This window comes from Terrapene carolina, unplaced genomic scaffold (genome assembly GCF_002925995.2).
Source record: "Terrapene carolina triunguis isolate 2854851 unplaced genomic scaffold, T_m_triunguis-2.0 Scaffold69, whole genome shotgun sequence".
Taxonomy (NCBI): domain Eukaryota; kingdom Metazoa; phylum Chordata; order Testudines; family Emydidae; genus Terrapene; species Terrapene triunguis.
In genome coordinates this window covers 11,649,626-11,671,366 of record NW_020664420.1, presented here as the reverse complement: position 1 = coordinate 11,671,366, position 21,741 = coordinate 11,649,626, and the positions used below count along the sequence as shown (strand labels likewise).

At 40.6% G+C, this 21,741-nt stretch overlaps 1 protein-coding gene across 1 annotated transcript in view; it reads right to left on the bottom strand.

The window, feature by feature from the left end:
• Window positions 1–21,741, bottom strand: part of DCC (DCC netrin 1 receptor) — a 902,832-nt gene that overhangs the window by 249,248 nt on the left and 631,843 nt on the right. Inside the window, exon 9 of the mRNA XM_026649009.1 lies at window positions 12,233–12,387. Coding sequence (XP_026504794.1) covers window positions 12,233–12,387 — 155 coding nt within the window. The remainder of the gene's footprint in view (window positions 1–12,232; window positions 12,388–21,741) is intronic.

The following is a 21,741-nucleotide window of genomic DNA, read 5'->3' as shown; positions in this document are numbered from 1 at the left end:
TTTCTTTGACAGGGTAACAAGCCTTGTGGATAGGGGGGGAAGTGGTAGATGTGGTATATCTTGACTTTAGTAAAGCTTTTGATACTGTCTCACATGACCTTCTCATAAATAAACTAGGTAAATTGAACCTGCATGGAACTACCATAAGGTGGGTGCAAAACTGGTTGGAAAACCATTCCCAGAGAAAAGCAACAGAGGGTCCTGTGGCACCTTTAAGACTAACAGATGTTTTGGAGCATAAACTTTCGTGGGTGAATGCGTCTGACGAAGTGGGCATTCACCCACGAAAGCTTATGCTCCAATGCATCTGTTAGTCTTAAAGGTGCCACAGGACCCTCTGTTGCTTTTTACAGATCCAGACTAACACGGCTACCACTCTGATACTAGACACCATGCAAGGCACTGCATTTAGCCGTATGGAATGGAAATCTATCAACCTCATGAAGAAACTTGCACAAATACAGACAGATATCATCTTCCTTTCCAAATGCAAACGGATGGACATCATACCAAATGGACTGAAGGTGAAAAATCCATTGCTATCTACATACTGCACAGACCACAGTGAGAGATTATGCCATACACTACCAAAGAAACTGAGGAACCACCTGATCAGCATCCTATACAGCAAACAGGAAAACATCAAAAAAGAGCTCTCCAACCTGGAGACTTTCATAAATAACCAACCCTCCACACAAATGGACTTTACTAAAATAAGACAGGAGATCTACACTACACACTTCACTTCTCTACAAAGGAAAAAGGACTGTAAGCTGTCTAAAATCCTACCTGTCACATGAGGCCACAACAGTGGTACCCCTCACTCACCCAGCAATATCGTCAATTTATCCAGCTACACACTCAACCCAGCAGAAGAGTCTGTCCTATCTCAGGGACTCTCTTTTTGCCCCAGCACCCCCACGAACATGATACAGTTCTGCAGTGATCTGGAAGTCTACTTTCGCCGCCTTCGACTCAAAGAATACTTTCAAGATAACACTGAACAGTGCACTGATACACAGATACCCTCCCACCAACAACACAGGAAGAAGAACTCCACATGGACTCCTCCTGAGGGTCAAAATGACAGTCTGGACCTATACATAGAATGCTTCCGCCGACGTGCACAGGCAGAAATTGTGGAAAAACAACATCGCTTGCCTCATAACCTCAGTCATGCAGAACACAATGCCATCCAGAGCCTCAGAAACAACCCTGACATTATAATCAAAGAGGCTGATAAAGGAGGTGCTGTTGTCATCATGAACAGGTCTGACTACCAGAAGGAGGCTGCCAGACAACTCTCCAATACCAAATTCTACAGGCCACTTTCCTCAGATCCCACTGAGGAATATACTAAGAAACTGCACCATCTACTCAGGACACTCCCTACAATAACATAGGAACAAATCAACATACCCTTAGAGCCCCGACCGGGGTTATTCTATCTACTATCCAAGATCCACAAACCTGGAAATCCTGGACGTCCCATCATCTCTGGAATTGGCACTCTCACTGAAGGACTATCCGGATATGTGGCCTCTCTGCTCAGACCCTACGCCACCAGCACTCCCAGCTATCTCCGTGACACCACTGATTTCCTGAGAAAACTACAATGCATTGGTGACCTCCCAGAAAACACCATCCTAGCCACCATGGATGTGGAGGCTCTCTACACAAACATCCCACATGCGTCTGACCAAGTGGGCATTCACCCACGAAAGCTTATGCTCCAATACATCCGTTAGTCTTAAAGGTGCCACAGAACCCTCTGTTGCTTTTTACATATCCAGACTAACATGGCTACCCCTCTGATACATTCCCAGAGAGTAGTTATCAGTGGTTCACAGTCATACTGGAAGAGCATAATGAGTTGGGTCCCGCAGGGATCAGTTCTGGGTCCGATTCTTTTCAATAACTTCATCAATGATTTAGATAATGCCATACAGAGTACACTTATAAAGTTTGTGACTGATACCAAGCTGGGAGGGGTTGCAAGTGCTTTGGAGGATAGGATTAAAATTCAAAATGATCTGGACAAACTGGAGAAATGGTCTCAAGTAAATAGGATGAAATTCAATAAGGACAAATGCAAAGTACTCGATTTAGGAAGGAACAATCAGTTGCATACATACAAAATGGAAAATGACTGCCTAGGAAGGAGTACTGTGGAAAGGGATCTGAGGGTCATAGTGGACCACAAGCTAAATATGAATCAACAGTGTAACACTGTTCCAAAAAAAGCAAACATCCTTCTGGGATGTATTAGCAAGAGTGTTGTGAGCAGGACACAATAAGTAATTCTTCTGCTCTACTCTGCACTGATTAGGCCTCAACTGTAGTATTGTGTTCAGTTCTGGGCACCACATTTCAGGAAGGATGTGGACAAATTGGAGGGAGTCCATAGAAGAGCGACAAAAATGATTGCAGGTCTAGAAAACATGACCTAGGAGGGAAGATTGAAAAAAACTGGGTTTGTTTAGTTTGGAAAAGAGAAGACTGAGGGAGGACATGATAACAGTTTTCAAGGTTGTTACAAGGAGGAGGGAGAAGAATTGTTCTTCTTAACCTCTGAGGATAGGACAAGAAGCAATGGGCTTAAATTGCAGCAAGGGAGGTGTAAGTTGGACATTAGGAAAAACTTCCTAACTGTCAGGGTGGTTAAGCACTGGAGTTTGTGGAATCTCCATCATTGGATATTTTTAAGAGCAGGTTAGACAAACACCTCTCAGGGATGGTCTAGATAATATTTAGTCTTGCCAAGGACTGGACTAGATGACCTCTTGAGGTCCCTTCCAGTCCCATGATTCTATGATCATCCATAGATCTCAAAGTGCCTTTACAAAGGAGGGTAGGTGTAATTATCCCCATTTTGCAGATTAAGAAACGGAGGCATAAAGAAATGAAGTGAGTTGCCCAGCAGTTGGTCCTCCCACAGGGATCTTTTTGCAGAGCTTCACAGTATAGGTCTACACACCTCTGGCCTGCAGTGCAGTACTCAGTTCTCCTTATAAGCTCCTCCTCCAGCCTGTGCATGCATTGCAGGTGTGGCAGGATGGAGCTGCCTAGGCCCAGAGCAGTTCCTAAACCCCTTTCTCTCCTGTGTGGGGGTTTGTAAACTCCACCGTAGTGGCTTAAGAATTAAGTATTGCCGCTAGCCCTCGCTTGCAGTGTATGGTATTTTGATTGGAAAATGGGTTTCTTTTCTCCTCCATTACTACAAATGTTCCAGGGCAGTTGCATGTCTGTGGTGCTGATTTGTTTCTCCAATCTCCACCCCATCCTACCAGTGGATGTAATAGCTATAATATAATCACATGATTAAATACTGTGTTTAACTCCAACTGACTGGCAACTGTATATTGTCAGAGTGCAGGGGATGGGATTATGTGACTGACATCTGTCGTGTAAAGATTTGTTTCATTTTATTTAATTTTATTTTTAAATTTCAGCACATGCCGAAAACATCCAGTTAGCGGAATCTGTGCGGGCAAAGAGTGAATAAAAGAGTGTATTTTATTTATTAGCTTTAACTTTGTGGTTCCCAAATCCAAAGCCCTTTCTTTGAAGTTAAAGGAATTGGACTATAGGATGTGTATTCATATATGGTATCCCTTATATATAGTGAATGAGGAGGTGCACAAGTCAAATAGAGGCCAGTTTTTCCACAAAGCTAGATTTTCAAAAGAGTTCAACTACCAGCAGCTCCCATGGTGACACTTTTCTTTTGAAAATATCAGCCTCAATACTTAAAAATCATGAGTCAGGCCCCCCAGAAATACTAGATTGGCTTAAATATAGTAAATTTGAGGTTCTTTTTACTTGCCTCCTGGCTTTTGAGCTCTTAGAGTTTTTGTGCTTTTCTCCACAATTGACAGCTAGGAACTTACTGTTATTTTTCTTTTAATGAAACCTGATATTCTTACATAATTATATACATCTGGAAGCGGAGGGTCAGATTTTTAAAAGTTTTTTATGTGTTTTTTTGTTGTTGTTCATTGAAAGAAATCAGATGCTGTGTTTCAATATAACTTTTTACAATGGAATTGAAACAATGGGAGGTAAAATTAAAATGCACAGCATTAAATCTACTGAGCCTCTGCTGCTCAAAACTGTATTTCACCTACAGAGAAGTAGCATTCAGCACTTAGTCTGAATTAGTAGGGCTAACTTCACACCATTAAGGGTGGTGTATGCAACTGTACTTTGTCCGATTATGCAAACTCAACCTTTTGAAGCTTCACCCTGAGATGGGGACCTTTTATATTTGGGGAAGTTCTATGGTCTGAGTTATACAGGTCAGACTAGATGATCACAGAGGTCCCTTCTGGCCTTGGAATCTACTAAATCTTTGTCCACTGATCACTTGTTCCACGAGGACAAGATCAGAGGCTCAAACTGTATAAAGGAGTGATTCACAGATTCTTGCTCTGAGCAAAAGGTGTTATGGACTTGTAACCACAGAAAACAAAACCTTGGAGGTTGAAGTGCTGACGCCTACCAGAGCCCTTGTTAGAGGTGGGATGATCTCTGCTTATTGGCATGCATGTAGGTTCTTTTATTGGTTTTAATATGTTTTCTCTGAACTGCTTTTGCCTTAAGAATAAATGTGCTTGCTTAGGAAAAACTGTATGGTACCTTGTAACTGTGGGCAAATTTGCTGTTTAGAGCCTCTGAGGAGAAAGCAGAGTAAGCTCCGACACCTGGCTCCAAGCATGCCCATTGGCCTCTGGTTCCTGAACTCTGCACTGACCACCAGGCCTGGACACCCATTTCCCACTTGCTGGTACCGGTTTTCCACAGATGCTGACCCAGCATGGGGGAGTTACAGCATAGCATTTTGGTGCACACACCTCTAGCCTGACCTGTGGGGTAGTGTAGACATGCCCTAAATCTCTCAAATCGGAATGGGTGCCAAGTACCGTCAAATGTCATGCTGTTTGTGGTGATGCACAAGTCTATTAGAAGGAATGGGCAAAAGTCACCAGTTCACAAAACATTTTGCAACTGTACATCCAGCAGGAGAGAAGGTTTTGTTCACAGCCAGCCTGGACCAGTGACCTAGAAATGAAAATCATCTTTCCCTCTACCCCACTCCCATCTATCCAGATGTCTGGGAAGAGAAGATTTATAAATTCACTGAAATTTTTGATATCTTTCCAAAAACATCCCATGCCAATAGTTTCAGCAATGCCCTGAGTAGATCTAGATGATCACAAGACAACAATCTGTTAACAGTCTCACTGTTACATGTTCTGCTTTGATGTGTTGTAAAAGAGCCCACTGCTTATCTCCTTGGCATGCAGCCACAATAGCAGCAGCAGTAGTTATTTTTGGATCATTCTTTGCCAATAATGATGATGGTTCCTTCTGGCCTTGAAGTCTGAGTATTGGCCTAGGAATACCAGATTTCTGACATTAAGGGGTTAAGTTGCACCTCTCCCAGTAAGATATCATGAAGAGCTGGCTGGCTGTATAACTTTGCCCTTGACCAAAAGTGTACAAAGATTGTAGTGCATATGTCCTGAGAAACAGACAGATGCTTCATGTCATAAAAATGACAGATGGAGATGTAAAAACTACAAGTCCATTGACCCATCATCTACCTACACTGGACAACATATCAATCTGCACTTTCTGGTAAGATTTTCTAATGTTAGGGGTTAATAATCCATAGACCAACACTCCATGCATTACACTGGGACTTTCTGAAACCCGGGTTGACATTGTTTTGTTGGCCAGAAAAAAAATATGTCATTACTGTTATTATTATTGTTGAAAGTGTGAGTTAGAATTCTAAACACTGACACCTTAAATGGTTGAATGGGAAATAACTGTGGTAACAGTGTGTTGAGCAATGTTGAACATTTGAAGCGAGGGGCCTGATTCAGCATTGCTATGTGATCCCAGCCAGCCACAGACTAGGAGAGGTACAAACTCAGTCCCTCCAACAGTATCTGCAAAAGGATGAGTCTGCCCTTAATTTTTTTCCTATAAAGAAAACAAAATTTGCAAGTTAAAAGGACAAAGGTGTGTATTTAACTTGCCAATTCATCTCTCTTTCTCTCTCTCTCTCACACACACACACCTATTACTCCAGAGCTAGTTGTGGCTTGATAGTTGAAATTGGGTTCTGAAATTGGCTTAAAATGGGGCACACATCCCTGTTTTTCCCAACACCTGACCTTTTCATGTGAAATTTCACAGTGTTATTTTTTATGCTCTTTGAATTTTCTAAGCCGTTTTGTTTAGATACATTTTTAATAGCATTTAAACTTGGTTGTGGCTGAAATTTGTCTGTGTCAATCTGATTATTTTGTTTACAACTATTTAAAAATGTTGCTTATCTACACAAAAATTGGTTGAGAAAGAAAACTTGAGTAGATCTAGTCAACATTTTTTAAATGTAGTATTTAGGGATATTTTATCCATTACTTGGTTAGTTGCAACTGACAAATAAAATCTTCTCTGTTATAGACATAAAAGGTGATATTTTCAAAAGCACTTGGGGGCAGATTTACAAAGGCACCTAAAGATGCAGATGGATACCCACTGAGATTTAAAAAGCATCCAAGCGGGCAAGGGGCCTTACTCCTACTGACTTCAATTAAAATCAATGGAACTTGTAGATATTTTTTTCAAAAGCATGTAAATGACTTAGGAGCTTAAATCCCACAGACTTTCAATGGGACATAGGCTCCTAAATCACTTGTGGCTTTTGGAAATCCCACCCAAAATCTTCTGTTGGCAGCCACACATTTCTGTCCAGTTTTATTCTCTCACAACTTCTGTACACCATAGACCAAACACTGCAACCTTAATTCTGTCCCTTATGAATGTCAGTTTTCTAGCAACCGATTTAACAGACTAACTCATCCCAATACATTAATCTACCACATACAAATCCACAACTAATAATGCTAGGAGGGGGCAGTTTGGTGGAGCGGTATGTCCAGAATAATGGGTTAAGGGGGCAGGATTAGGGCCTCAGCAGCCTGAATCTCTGAGGTGCTGTGAACTGACAAATCTCACAGGATATGTGGAGACTCAGCTTCCTCAAAAAATCAAGGGGCCGGATTGAAGGGCCTAACATAGGCATCCAATTGTGAGAAATTTGGCCTGAGTGTTTGTCTCTTGTTGATAATACGTATGTGTGCTCTGAAATGCTCTCTGGATAATCAAGCCAGTTCTGTGTTGTCATTGATGTTTGACCACATATTTGGCTCATTTCAACAGGTGGATGTTTCCCTGAGGAAAATCAAACAACAGATTAAATACCCACTTAAACGAAAAGCTGGCTTTTCTTTGGCCTCCAGGAAAAACCTGAAAGTAGCTACCCCACACTTACTGTTTCTAACATGGAGATAAAAAGAGATTTAGAACTGAATATCACTACCTTGATAATCACAGTATGTCCTGTCACAGCACTGTTATTCATTTGATTATTTTTATCATAGAAGAAGGCCAGAACATAGAATCAAACATTTCAAGCCTGTTTTTATCTGCTTCCATTACTCCACAATACATTTTTTTTAAATTAATGGGAATTTGCTCATGGCTAGTGTGGAGCAGATTCTGTAAGTGTTAAAACAAATTACTGCAACTCTTTCCATAATGATTTTTTTTAGCCATCATAAATATAGTGATAGTTCATCTTTGATACTGAAAATGCAGATCTGGATGATGGATTATAACACAGTGGATTAGCTCCTCCTGTTTATTAGTTTCCTCTTGATTTATTAGGGAAGAATGGTTTTTATCATGAGGCCAAAGCTGAGGCTTTTATTCAGGGTTCGATCCTTCTCCCACTGAAGTCACCAACTTCAATATGAGAAGGATCTGGCCTCCTGTTTTTTACTCAATGGGCCTGATCCTGAAAGCATTGAGGACTTTCAACTCCCCTTGCCCTTGTGGAGAAAAGAAGGTGCCCTGCACCTTGCAGAAGACATTCAGCACCTCGGAGGATCAGGTCCACAACCAACAGAACCAGTAAAGCTCCTTAATCCTGTGATTGCTCATGGAAAATATATTAAACAAATGCCAGTCCTTCCTCCAGATTACATTATCTTTCTCCTTTCTCAAGTCTGCCTTGAATAGTGAGAAATTTACTGTTACAATATATTACAGTCAGCCCTGTAGCACTCTCTTCCAGTACTAGGTGACCTCTCAGATAATGGAAATGCCCTGCCTTTCAGCTCTGTCATAACTAGGATCACAATAAACTGCCACAGAAAAACGGTTACACCGCTGAGACCCCTTAAGACCCAGACTCATGGATGTAGAGATTCATATGATTATGTTAAGGAGAACGGATTACCTACAGTCATTCATCTTCCCTGAAAAACTGATCTCCAGTCCTGCTGACAAAGACCACATAGCCACTTCCCTTGATTGCACTTATCTCATTTCCAATCACAATAGATATGTACTGAGATAATAGCAATCTTCTGCTCAACCTTTAGTCTGTTGATCTTTATCATTCCCCAACATATGTTGAAAATTACTGATCATGACCAGTATTTCACTCTTTCATTTCTCACTTCACACAATTGCATTTCTTTAAGATGGGAAGAAGGATCTGAAGCAGCAGCATGAGGCAGTAGTACACTTTTTTCAATAATACATAGTTGATCTGCAAAGTCAGGTCTAGTTAACCATGCCTCTCTGAAATGATACGCTCATCTTACTTAATTTTATAGATGTCGGGCCCTCTGACTTCTAGCAGCAGTGCTCATAGCAACCACACTACACTGATTTGGCTGCTAGAGGGACTTCCATGGGTGCGGAGAGGCTGGATTGGCCCAGGGTGTGGAGCGGAGAGTTAATCCCATCTCAAGCAGCAGTAACTCTTCAGCTTGTGGTTGGTTTGGTTTCTGGAGGAGGAGAATGCCGTGTAATGCAGCCCCTCCTCCCAACCCTTCAGCTCACCCACTTTTCCATTGTCAACAGAGTATGTGGCTATTTTGTGGAGGGGGCAAAGTGACTAGGCTCCATGGAGGGGGGCATCCACTTAGCCACTTTTCCTCCCTGCGTGGGATCACTGGCTTTTTGGTGGATTTGCTCCATTCTGCACCATGCAGTGGCGGGGTGGACATATGGATACACAGATGGGCCTCTGTGCTGCAGTTAAGCAGGTATAATAATATTTCCCTACCTCAGAGGGATGTAGTAAGGCTTAATTAATTAATCTTTATCAAGCCCTTTAAGACTCGTGGATGGAAGGTTAAATATAATTGCAAAGTAAAAGGATTCCATTAGACTGCAGATGATCAAAGGCAATGTTTACAGGCTGCAAATTACACGACAGCTAAGCAGTAAATCAATCAAATTATTTAAGTGTATATTGACACGTCTCCCTATTAATCTTTTCTTTCACCAACCTACTCCAATACACACATCACAGAGAAACAAGGTTATTAAAAGGCAAGTCTTAATAGCTAAAGGTGGTGAAGATAATGGAGTTGGTGCCCCAGCAGGGAGGCTACCTTCAAAAAGCATATAGAAAAGCTCAACCCTCCAAGCTAGAACTAGACCAATTTCCGTACTCTCTGCTACTCAGCTGCTCTAACAGCATCTTGAAGAGTCAAAATAATAACTCACAAAGTCTCCACATGTGGTATGAAAAGATTAGACAAGTCTTAAGCAGGCAGGGATTTAAATCCTGACTGATAATACAGTGGTGAAATTATACACCATAAAAAGCAGAGGAAAAGGGGTTGGAGTTTAGTCGAAAGGAAGATTTAATCTGGAGACAAAGACCTTCATATAAATCCATCCCATATATTTTGGATGATTATTTCAAAAGCTGGAACTTGTGCTTGTTGATCTCTTAAACTGATTACTGAGAAAATGTCTGCACTTTTAGAAATAGTCATTGACAGACATGCATTTCAGATGTCCTTTTTCATTGGTTTTTATTTCTTAACAAAGCTAGATTGCATAATACTTCTGATATTTTCAAATAACACAGATATCTTGGAATTCAATTTGTAGTGCAGCTGTATAATTTATTGTACAATAGCTACATCATGTTCCAGGAGACAGCAACATAGAGACTGACTGAATTCCAGCACAGAAGAGAGTTGTTTCAAAATGATAAGATCATTTTGTCAAGGGGGGAAAAATAACGATGGGAAAAGATACTTTCTTCACCATCAAATTTTGATACTTTGGACCAACCTTCAAGTTACTGAACAGAAGAGAAATTGTATTAAATAGTGTAGGAGTCCCTATGTCGTTTGAGCGTCATATACACTAAAAGCAACACTAGGGAGTGCTGGTGCATGTTTATGCAAGGATCTCTTATAAAAGTGCTTTCTTGATAGAGACATTAATGTAATTTTTTTAATTGCAATATATCTATATTAATGGTTAAAAGGAACACAGAAATGGCCATATTGAGTCAGACCAATGGTCCATCTAGCCCAGTATCCTGTCTTCTGACAGTGGCCAATGCCATGTGCTTCACAGGGAATGAACAGAACAGGCAATCATCAAGTGATCCATCCCCTGTCGTCCACTCCTGGCTTCTGGAAAACTGAAGTTAAGGATACTCAGAGCATGGTATTGCATCCCTGCCCATCTTGGCTAATAGCCATTAATGGAACTATCCTCCATGAACTGATGTAGATATTTTTTCAACCTGTTATAGTCTTGGCCTTCACAACATCCCCTGGCAAAGAGTTCCACAGGTTAACTGTGCATTGTGTTAAGAAGTGTTTGTTTTAAACCCGATGCCTATTAATTTCATTGCATGACCCCTACTTCTTGTGTTATGTGAAGGAGTAAATAACATGATAATAGCTAACATTTAAATAGCACCTTGCATCAAAGGATCTCAAAATGCTTTTCATATTTATAAAGTGATTTTCAACCTGATTTCTCCTCACTCAGGGCTGAAATGTAGCCACCTCTGGTGGACCACAGCAGTCAAATAACAAGACAAAACAGCACTGCAAAAGAGTTTCATGGCAGGAAATGTAGAATACTTTGCCCAAACAAATCTGCAGTACAGGAGAACTTTAGGGAAGCTGAATGTAATTTCCCAAGTTGGCATTGGTCCTGTACTAACATCCTTATTTCTGCTGTGGTGGGTTTGTTTATTTGTTTGTTTGTTTGTAATGATCACAAATGAGAGTATCTTGGTTTTCTCTCCTAATTAACACACCCAGTGTGTACATGTGGTTTCACCAATCCATTCCAAAGACATTCCACACACGTTGTAGTTGGGCTGAAGGTAGCCCTTTCCTGGATTTGATTTTATTCACAAAAGGAACTCAAAATTAAACAGTATAAAATCCAGCTAAGCCTTCTCGAGAATCTTGACATCTCAAGGGACTTGTCTCCAGGACCTCAGCCTATTTCCCCTCACCAAAGAGAGCCACTCCCATCTCCTTCACTTAGAGGGGCAACAAGTCACTTGCAACAGTGAATCAGGAAAACCCATTTAACCCTTTCCACTGAGGCAAAATGTGTTACAAACTAAAGGAGATTCCCCTTCTGACAAGAAAGTTGACTGACCAATTGGTGGTTCTGTGAAAAGTCAAAAATTGGTCCAGCCTGGGTCCCTTTCTCTGGGAAACTGACTGGCTAAGTGGGACAAGTGGCAACCTTGACATATTGTAGAATACTCTGAACTACAGAAAGTTTATCTTCCTTTTGAGGATGAAACATGTGTGCAAGTATTTACAGCTGGAGAAACCAGAGAACAAAGTGCAAAGGGTCTGCAAAGAAGCTCCAAAATATACTGAACACTAATTAAAATATTTCCAATTAACCACAAATAGATTAAGCATCTAGCAACTGGACATTTTTCCATGCCCTTCAAGGGAACTAATATTTGGCCCAGTATGTAAAGTGTGAGAAATACTGTGTGTGTGTGTGTGTGTGTGTGTGTGTGTGTGTGTGTGTGTGAGAGAGAGAGAGAGAGAGAGAGAGAGAGAGACAATACAAAGTCAATACACCAACTAACAATGTACTGTTCAAATCTAATAAACAATTCACTGATCAGATCAAATTTCTGAAAATACATTGTAAGAACATATATTATATTACAATGAAAATAGAGGGAAGATTATTTTGACCAACCATATGGACTCTATTACTAATATTTATAATGAAGAATTATTTGTAAACCTTAAAGAAATTCAGCATGAGAAATGCAGAGCTGCTGCAGAAGTAGATCATTACTAACCATATCTAACATGGAAACACCGTTACACTGCATACTTACATTCAGGCTGCGTGACAACCTTGATGGATTGCGAGCTCTCTCCTGGTCCCCATTCATTATATGCCACCACTCGGAATGTGTAAGTCTCCTCTGGTTTCAGATTTCCCACTGTAAGCTGAAGTGTCTCAGACTGTGTTGTGTTCTGTGCCCGTTCCCTAAGTAAAAACATTAGCACAGAAAAAGAACTTTAAAATTAACATAGCCTTCCAAGCAATACTTATTTAATAATACTTGGCAAGCTAGCAAAGTATCGCTAATTCTTTTAACTCTGACTTTGGGCTATAGAGTTTCTTTTAGGTGCCTGCAGCATTATGTTACAAATTAACTCATGCGATGGGGCCCAAGATAAATGCTGCAAGGACTACAAGAAAGTCAGAGGCATTCTATTATAAACACTTAATAAGCAACACAATCTTCTGGTTCCTTCCCTGTCTTAATACAATAGGAAATGGAACTGATGGGAAACAAATAGCTATTCAATAAGCAGAAACATCTGCGATCTTGACAGTGAGATGCGTACTGGATCATAAACATTGGGCTAATGACAGAAAAACAGGTTCTGATGGTTCCACAAATCAAGCTTTGGCAGTGCCGCTAACAGATGTGCCTTCCTGATGATAATGGGGACAAAAGTACATCACCGCCCAGCTAGCAGTGCTGTGTTCAGTGGTGTCAGAGATGAGGTGTATCCATTGATTCCGTCTCCATTACAAAGGTCTGAGGAAAGCAAATTTGTAAAGTTTGCGCTCTGCCCCACTTAGCTCTTTTAGCATCTTGGCAAAAATATCACAGTGATTATTAAGAAGTGGTGTTCTCATAGCCTAGGAAGACAAACAGTCTCTGATTCATGTGTGCAACTCCCATGGCTGTCAACTGCAGTTGAGCACAAGGGCAATACATTGCAAAAAGTATCTGGGAGTGTGGCCTGTTTATGAACTGAATAAGGATTTTAGCCTTAGTCCCCTAAGATAGGAGTATGGTTGGTCTTGTGCATGTACCCAAAGCTGGGAGAGAGACTACAGGGAATCCTCCTTCCTTCGCACATCTTCTCAGATTCCAGCCATGTTACTGATCCTGGCCTCTAAGCACACAAAGACTAAGGGTGTGCCTATTGGTGGCACTGGACTCCCTAAATAGGACAGGAGGAAGCCATCATTTCATGTCCTTCCCTACTGACCAGTAGACAGAAGGCAGCATCAGGAGAGCATGTTACACCTCGAGAAATGGACTGCTGTGACCACAGCTGTGTGGAAACACCCTGCATTCTCAGAGGCATTGGTAATACTCCAGGCCCAATGCCTCTGAGGGCTGCAACTGGGGCAGTGCTCCTCCATACTTCCCTACGTTAGACTGTGGCTTAAAAGCTACCGTAGACCCATATGTGTTAAACAGAGGGATAGAATCTTCCGATTCAGAGAAATAGTGAAGGCTTAGTAGGTTCAGGCTTGGTGTTTGGGCTCCCTGGAATCTCACCTTCACAGATTCCGAGGCCAGAAGGAACCATAGTGATAATCAAGTCTGACACTCTGCATAGGCCAGGCCACAGAACTTCCCCAGAATAATTTCTACAGCAGATCTTTTAGGAAAATATCCAATCTTGATTTAAAAAAAGGTCAGTGATGGAGAATCCACCACGACCCTTGCTGAATTGTTCCAATGGCTAATTACCCACACTGTCAAAAAATGTACACCTTATTTACCATCTGGATTTGTCTAACTTCAACCTCCAGCCATTGGATTCTGTTATACCTTTCTCTGATAGACTGAAGAGTTCTTTATTAAATATTTGTTCCCCATGTAGATACTTACAGACTGTAATCAAGTGACCCTTAATCTTCTCTCTGTTATGCCAAATAAACTGAGCTCTTTGAGTTTATCACTATCAGGCAAGTTTTCTAATGCTTTAATCATTCTTACGGGTTTTCTCCGAACCCTCTACAATGTATGAACGTCCTTCTTGAATTGTCAGCACCAGAACTGAACAAACTATTGCAGCAAGAGTCACACTAGTGCCAAATACCGAGGTAAAATATCTTCTCTACTCCTACTGAAGATTCCTGTTTATGGATCTCAGAATTGCATTAGCTCTTTTGGCCGCAGCGTTACATATGGAGCTCAAGTTCAGAGATTATCCACCATGACCCCAAATCTTTTTCAGACTCACTGCTTCCCAGGATAGAGTCCCCCATCTTGAAAGTATGGCCTACATTCTGTGTTCCTAGATGTGTAAATTTATACTTAGTCGCATTAAAACACATATTGCTTGCTTGCGCCCGATTAATCAAGCGATCCAGACCCCCTGTCATCTGCAAACTTTATCAGTGATGATTTTTTCTTCTACCTTCTCAGGACTATGTCAACACTACTTTCCTAACAACCAGGCTATAGTGTCAGTCTCTCTCTCTAGATTAGAGCACTTGGGGGGCCCACGTTCAAGTCCTTGCTCTGCTTCATTCAGACAAAGCACTGGTGGATTAGCCAAAGCACTGGTGAATATAGTCTAGGGAGGAAACCAGCAATGTCCTACATAGAAGATAGTGGTGACTTCATAGGTCTCTTCTAATGGTTCAAGCAGATAAACAGCAACAGGTGGATTTCCTGTCACATGGGCCAGGGAGCTGGGGAGTAGAGCTGTTCCTCCAAAATGGGAAAAGGAGGGGAGCTCTCCCTTTGCTTTTAGCAGAGGAAGTAGACCTGTGGTTGACCAACTCAAACTCTCTTAACCTCTGGTCTCTTTCATCTCTAATTTCTATTATTATTATGGTGGAATCCAGAACATACCAAGCTCCTCCCTCCTTTTGGGAAATGGAATCTGTTGAACTCAAAACCAAAATAAGCCATATTCCAGGCTCATTGACCCTGAGTGCAACTCCGCTGTAGTCAGTGAGGTAGCAAGAGATTCATGTCAATGCAGAATCTAGCCCATAACAACCTTTTCATTAAATCTTTGCAATGAGGGAATTCACAACAGTAAGAAATAAAAGAAAAAAAATAACTTCAGTGAGCTATGGGATGGTCAGACACGTATTGCTATTGTCTATCAGAACCACTTCTTTGTTCAGATAAATAAGTAACAGAAGAGGCCCTTCAAAGCACAAAATGGTAGAAAGGAAGTGATAAAAGGAAAACAGAGATGAAGCAAAAATGGGAAATTCCATTCACCTAAATCTCAAAAAATGAAACTTCTCTTAAGTTCAGCAGCTTCTCTAGAACTTTTGATGTGTGTATTTGCTTTTATATATCTGTTTATCTTCCTCTGTGGCAACGCTACCTGCAGTGATGTCCATAGGCACAGCACATTAGGGACGATACACAGACTCCAGCACTTCTGCAGCAAATCTACTTCAAGTAATATGCAAAGGAAATACTTGAATTTTCTTTCCATGTTATGTAGATCTCCAATCAAGGAACTGAATAGCCTATATTGCCTGCTGAGTACAGTTATTTCCCCTAACTGTATCAGATCTACACTTTAGGCTTAAAGGGCCTGAATCTCCACTGCTTTACAACCTGTGTAGTCTGTGCAAAATTGGGTGCAAAATGCTACCAACAGTGTGTGTGAAAATGCTGACCTAGAAGCATTTTGTCCTCTGCAAAATAATGAAGAATCAGACCCACTGGACACAGACATGGGGGTATTTATAACTATTTTGCTCCATCTTAATCCATTCAGAATTAGGCTTGTCAGAACAAGGGCTCAATAAGCCAATAGTGATTATGGCTGGAACTTTCAAAAGCACCTCAGAGATTTAGGTACTCATACTACATTGAATTTCAGTGGTATTTGTGTGTCTAACTCCCTTAAGCTCTTTGAAAAATCACAGTCTAAGGTGTTCCCATCCCTGGCTATCTTGCTCTATACTAACCAATACTTCCCTCTTTATATGCCAGAAAAGATGAACAGTATTATACTAGAGCAGGTTCCATTATTTTTCTAACTCCTATTTGGGGGGGTTTCAGGCTGTCATATTGAGGATGTCTTCCAAATAAAGTATTAGAAACCTGACGTCTGAGTCTAGAAATGTTCTTTTTGCAACTGCAACACATAATTGTCCTATATGCCTTATATCCCAGATTAATGACCTGAGACTAGCTGATGTATTGATTTATAAAATCTAAGGAGTTTTTCTATGCTTCCCCCACTTTCTCCTAACTTCAAAAAATAAGAAATGTACCATAGCAAAAGTAAATTTTCCAAACTTGACTGAGTAAGGACTGAGTAATAACCCAAGCAAGGACCTCGGGATTTAACCTGGGGAAAATAAGAAAGAAAAAAGGGCTGAGATTCATCAGATCCATTTGGGACTTTATGATTGCTTTCAAGTTCACGTGGGAAGCAACCCAATACTATGGTGACGGGCAGTAGCATAAAGCCATAAGATAGATAGACAGACAGAATAATAAATTCTTACTTAGGAACCTACATAAGTGATTTGATTTTCATATGAGAAGGATGAGCATTCATTAGGGCACTAAGCTAGTACTTGGGAGACCTCGGTTCAGGTACCTGCTCTGTGACAGCCTTCCTGTATGACCTTGGGCAAGTCACTTAGTTTTTCTCTGCCTCAGTTCTCCATATATAAAATGGGGGTAATAGCACTACTCTACCTCATAGGAGCATTGTGATGAGAAATACATTGACAATTGTGAGGTGCTCAGGTACTGAGGTAATGTGGGCTATATGAAGTTCCACAGATAGTGAGGAGGATCCAGCAGCTCCCACTGAAATCGGGTGCCTTTAACTTTAGACAACCAGTTTTTGACAATCTAGGCCACAGCATTCATGTGTAAAATAAACGACAGTTTCTAATGTGGTTCACCTGTTTATAAGATGGAGCCTACAATACGTAATTTCCAAAGGTGAATGTAGATCATCTTACATAAGTGTATCAGGGTGTTAATAATGCAATTACATTGTTCCCATACACCTCTTAGGTGAGCAACAAATGCTTTTACAATGTATCAACCACATAATTAGTTGTTTCAAGGTGGAAGAGTCATGTTTAATGTTCCTTGCTGTGAAATGAATATTATCAATTTAATAAGATTTTAGCACCTTACGTTTTTTTGGTACCTCTCACTATCTTCACTCCTGTGAAGTAGCAGAAAGACCTGGATTATAACAGGAAAACAACAAACAAACTTGAACAGTGACTCTGGGAATAATTTGTAAAAGCTTTAGGATTAAAATCTTTCTGGGAGATATGTGTTAGTCAATACAGGGGTAGCCTAGTGAAATTCTATAGACTGTATGTAGCGGGGCGGTCACCCCACTCCAACCCTGAAGGGGTTAAAACAGCCCTGGGAAAGGGCTGCCCCAGGAAGCCAATCATGGGTGGGCTTGAGGCAGCCAATCAGGGCCCAGCTGGGCCAATATAAGAAGGGCTCCTGGGGAGAAGGCAGGCAGAGATTCTCTCCCTCTCTGGAGAGAGAAGGACCACGCTGCCTGGAGGAGCAAGGGTATCTGAGGCTGAGCAGTGCTGGGGAAGGGCAAAGTTGCTGGGGGCTCCAGCCTGGCAACTCCCCAGGCTGAGGCCTTGGTTAAGGCTTAAGAAGGTACTGGGGCTGCAGAAGGGCAGCCCGGGGTTAGGCAGAGGCAGCTGGTCCAACCCCTTGCTGGTGATGAGTGGCCATTACAGTCTGCCCCTTGAGAAAGGGGCTAAATGATGACTGGCAGCAGCCACTGAGGCAAGGTGGGTGTAGAGGGTTGGGGGTTCCCTGGGGAGGAGAGACCCAGCATGTGGGGGTACTGTGGTGGGCAGAACCCCAGGGTAAAAGGGCACAAGGGTCTGGGAGGGACATGGGGCCCAGAGGCAGGCAAGACACCATCCAGCAGAGGGTGCTCTGGCTGGAGCTTGAGCTAATTCCCAAGACGACCAGCAGGAGGCGCGGTGCTGGTGAGCCTCACTTCGCTACACTGTATTACAAAGGTCAGACTAGATAATGATCTGATGGCCTTTCTGGCCTTAAGATTTTGCACTTGTTAATCTGTGACCAAAAAGAAAAACAAATGAATGCCTTGGTCCTTTATAATATTAATGTAGGACCTGATCCTCCATATGTGGACCTTTACGTCAAGGGGAGTCCTATTGTCGCCGAAAGGACCAATCTCTTTGCAAAATCAGGGCCTTAATTTTATTTATCAGAGGAAAAAACTCTGATTTATTAATAGTAACTAAGAAGAAAGATGGGCACAAACCAAAATGCCAGATCCAAACGAATTCAGAATTTGAAAGGTTAGAATCGAAACGTGGACATTGCTTCTTGGGCCAATGTCTAGCTGAAAATGTATATATTACAGTATAAATATAGTATTCCTCTTTTTATTTTCCACTGAAAAGATTAAATTCCATGAATACTGTGCAGGTTAACTAGACATATTCTGAGGTGATATTTGAACTGAATGTATTTTTTCTCAAATAACATGCAATAGATCATGAACAAATTGCCAAAAGTAAACAATGGGTCTGTCTTTGTGGTGACTACATAAAGATGTAAAGATCAAATGCCTGCACGAATCAATGCCCACACTTGTCCAGGGTCAGCCTGACAAAGACAGAGATGGGCGGGAGGAAGATTAAAGATGAAAAGAAGAGTGAATGCAAACAAATGACCAGCGAGCAAATCTGCGTGTTTAAATTAAACCAGGAAAGAGAACTGAATAAAACAAAGTACAATATGAGGTCAGGTTTAAAAATAGTTCAGCCTGAATCATGTCAACAGCCCCAAAATTTGGGGGAATATATGAAATCTGAACCAGGATGTGGATCTGAATATTGAATCTATCTCCCTATTATTATGAGTGAATTTTCACAGGAAAAAAATGTGCTACACAGTGCACAGAACAAACAGAAACTTGCTCAAAAGAGCTTGTAATCTATATAATATGCCAAACCTAAAGCCTGTATTCAAATGCCCCTGAGCTTTGGGGGAATTAAAAAAGCTGGATCTGGATCCAGTTTTTGCATCTTCAGTCCATTAATAATTTAAAAGACTTTGAATAAATGTTTCAAAAGCACATAAGTGACTTAGAAATGTAAGGCCTTGTGTACAGTACAGCGAAAAGTCGATCTAAGCTCTGCAATCTGAGTTACGTGAATAGCGTAACTCGAGTCAACATAGCTTACACCTACTTACCGCGGGGTCCACACTATGTGATGTCGACGGGAGACACTCTCCCGTCGACTCCCCTTACTCTTCTCGATCCAGTGGAGTACAGGAGTTGACGGGAGAGCAATCTGCAGTTGATTTAGCGGATCTTCATTAGACCCGCTAAATTGACCATCAATGCATTGATCGCCATGAGTTGATCCCCTGGTAAGTGTAGACAAGCCCCCAGTCCCATTGATTTTCAGTGAGACATAGCAGGAGTAGTATTTATTATTTGTATTATTGTAGCACATAGGAGCCCCAGTCACAGACCAGGCACTGTACAAGCTGCTCACAATCTAGGTAGGCTCCAAAGTGACAAAGTCACTTTTATAAATGGGATATACATGTCTACATGGAAAAGTTTTACAGGTTACACAGATACAGCTATCTAAGTATCATTACATTCTTATCAGTCTAAAAGTGTCTCTTTTTGGTAAACTTATGTCACTTGGGAAGAGGTTTAAACTAGGGCTGTTGATTAATTGCAGTTAACTTACACAATTAACTCAAAAAATTAATTGTGTTTAATCACACTGTTAAACAATAGAATACCAATTGAAATTTATTAAATATTTTTGGATGTTTTTCTACATTTTCAAATATATTGATTTCTAGTGCAACACAGAATACAAAGTGTACAGTGCTCACTTTATATTATTTTTAGTACATTATATTTGCACTGTAAAACGATAAAAGAAATCATATTTTTCAATTCACCTCATACAAGTACTGTAGCGCACTCTCTTTATTGTGAAAGTGTAACTTACAAATGTAGAATTTTTTTTGTTACATAACTACGCTCAAAAAGAAACAATGTAAAACTTTAGAGCCTACAAGTCCAGTCAGTCCTACTTCTTGTTCAGCCAATTGCTAAGACAAACAAGTTTGTTTACATTTATGGGAGATACTGCTGCCTGCTTCTTATGTACAATATCACCTGAAAGTGAGAACGGGCATTCACATGGTGCTTTTGTAGCCGGCGTTGCAAGGTATTTATGTGCCAGATTTGCTAAACATTTGTATGCCCCTTCATGTTTCAGCCACCATTTCAGAGGCCAACACTCAAATGCAGAAACTACAGAACCCAAACAACTCCCCCCCCGCCCACACAAAAAAAACTTCTCCTGGTGGCTTAGATAATGAAAATGAACATGTGTTGGTCCACTCTGCTTTGGATCATTATCGAGCAGAACCCGTCATCAGCATGGATGCATGTCCTCTGGAATGGTGGTTGAAGCAAGAAGGGAGATATGCATCTTTAGCACATCTGCCAAGTAAATATCTTGCGATGCTGGCTACAACAGTGGCATGCGAACATCTCTTTTCACTTTCAGGTGACATTGTAAACAAGAAACTGGCAGCATTATCTGCTGCAAATTGTAACCAAACTTGTTTTTCTGAGCGATGGGCTGAAGGAGGACTGTGTGGACTTGTAGGCTCTAAAGTTTTACATTGTTTTATTTTTGAATGTAGTTATTTTTTGTACATAATTCTACATTTGCAAGTTCAACTTTCATGATAAAGAGATTGCACAACAGTACTTGTATTAGGTGAATTGAAAAATACTATTTCTTTTGTTTTTTTTTACAGCACAAATATTTGTAATCAAAAATAAATATAAAGTGAGCACTGTACACTATGTATTCTGTGTTGTAATTGAAATCAATATATTTGAAAATGTAGAAAACATCCAAAAATATTTAAATAAATGGTATTCTATTGTTAGCAGCACGATTAATTGTTTTTAATCGCTTGAAAGCCTTAGTTTAAACTAAATCATAAAAGCCAGAATATACTTGTATAACAATATCCATTTAAATTTACAACCTAGTTTACATTGAACAAAGCTTTCCCATGTAGACAAGGCTTTAGCCTCCCAAGTGACTATGGCACTGTTGAAAATTTTACCCTTATTTTTAACAGTGTGACATATTTCCATGATAATTTAATGGAGAAGATAAACATTAGCACCCACTAACAGATGTTTATCATTACTTTTGGTCACCTGTTACTTTGAATCCTTTAAAGTATTATAGTTATTTTTTCCTTTAAATAACTATCTTTCCTATATCAGCAGATAGTTTGAAATCATTATGTCTTTTAAACTAAACTATTTTCTCATGCAGATATTCCTTTGGATGCAGGTGTTTTCTGCGGTCTTTCTTTCTTTCTTAATATATTTAGGTTTGTTTTATCATGCTTATAAGAATAAAAAAACCCGCCTTTTACCTTTAAGTGCTTTCCTTATCAGCAAGCAAAACCATTTCAGTGTTTGATCCCCTGAAGCAAGCCTACCCAAGTGTGAAGATTAAAGAGCAGGCCATCAAAAATACACCAAAGGTGAGGGTATATGATAA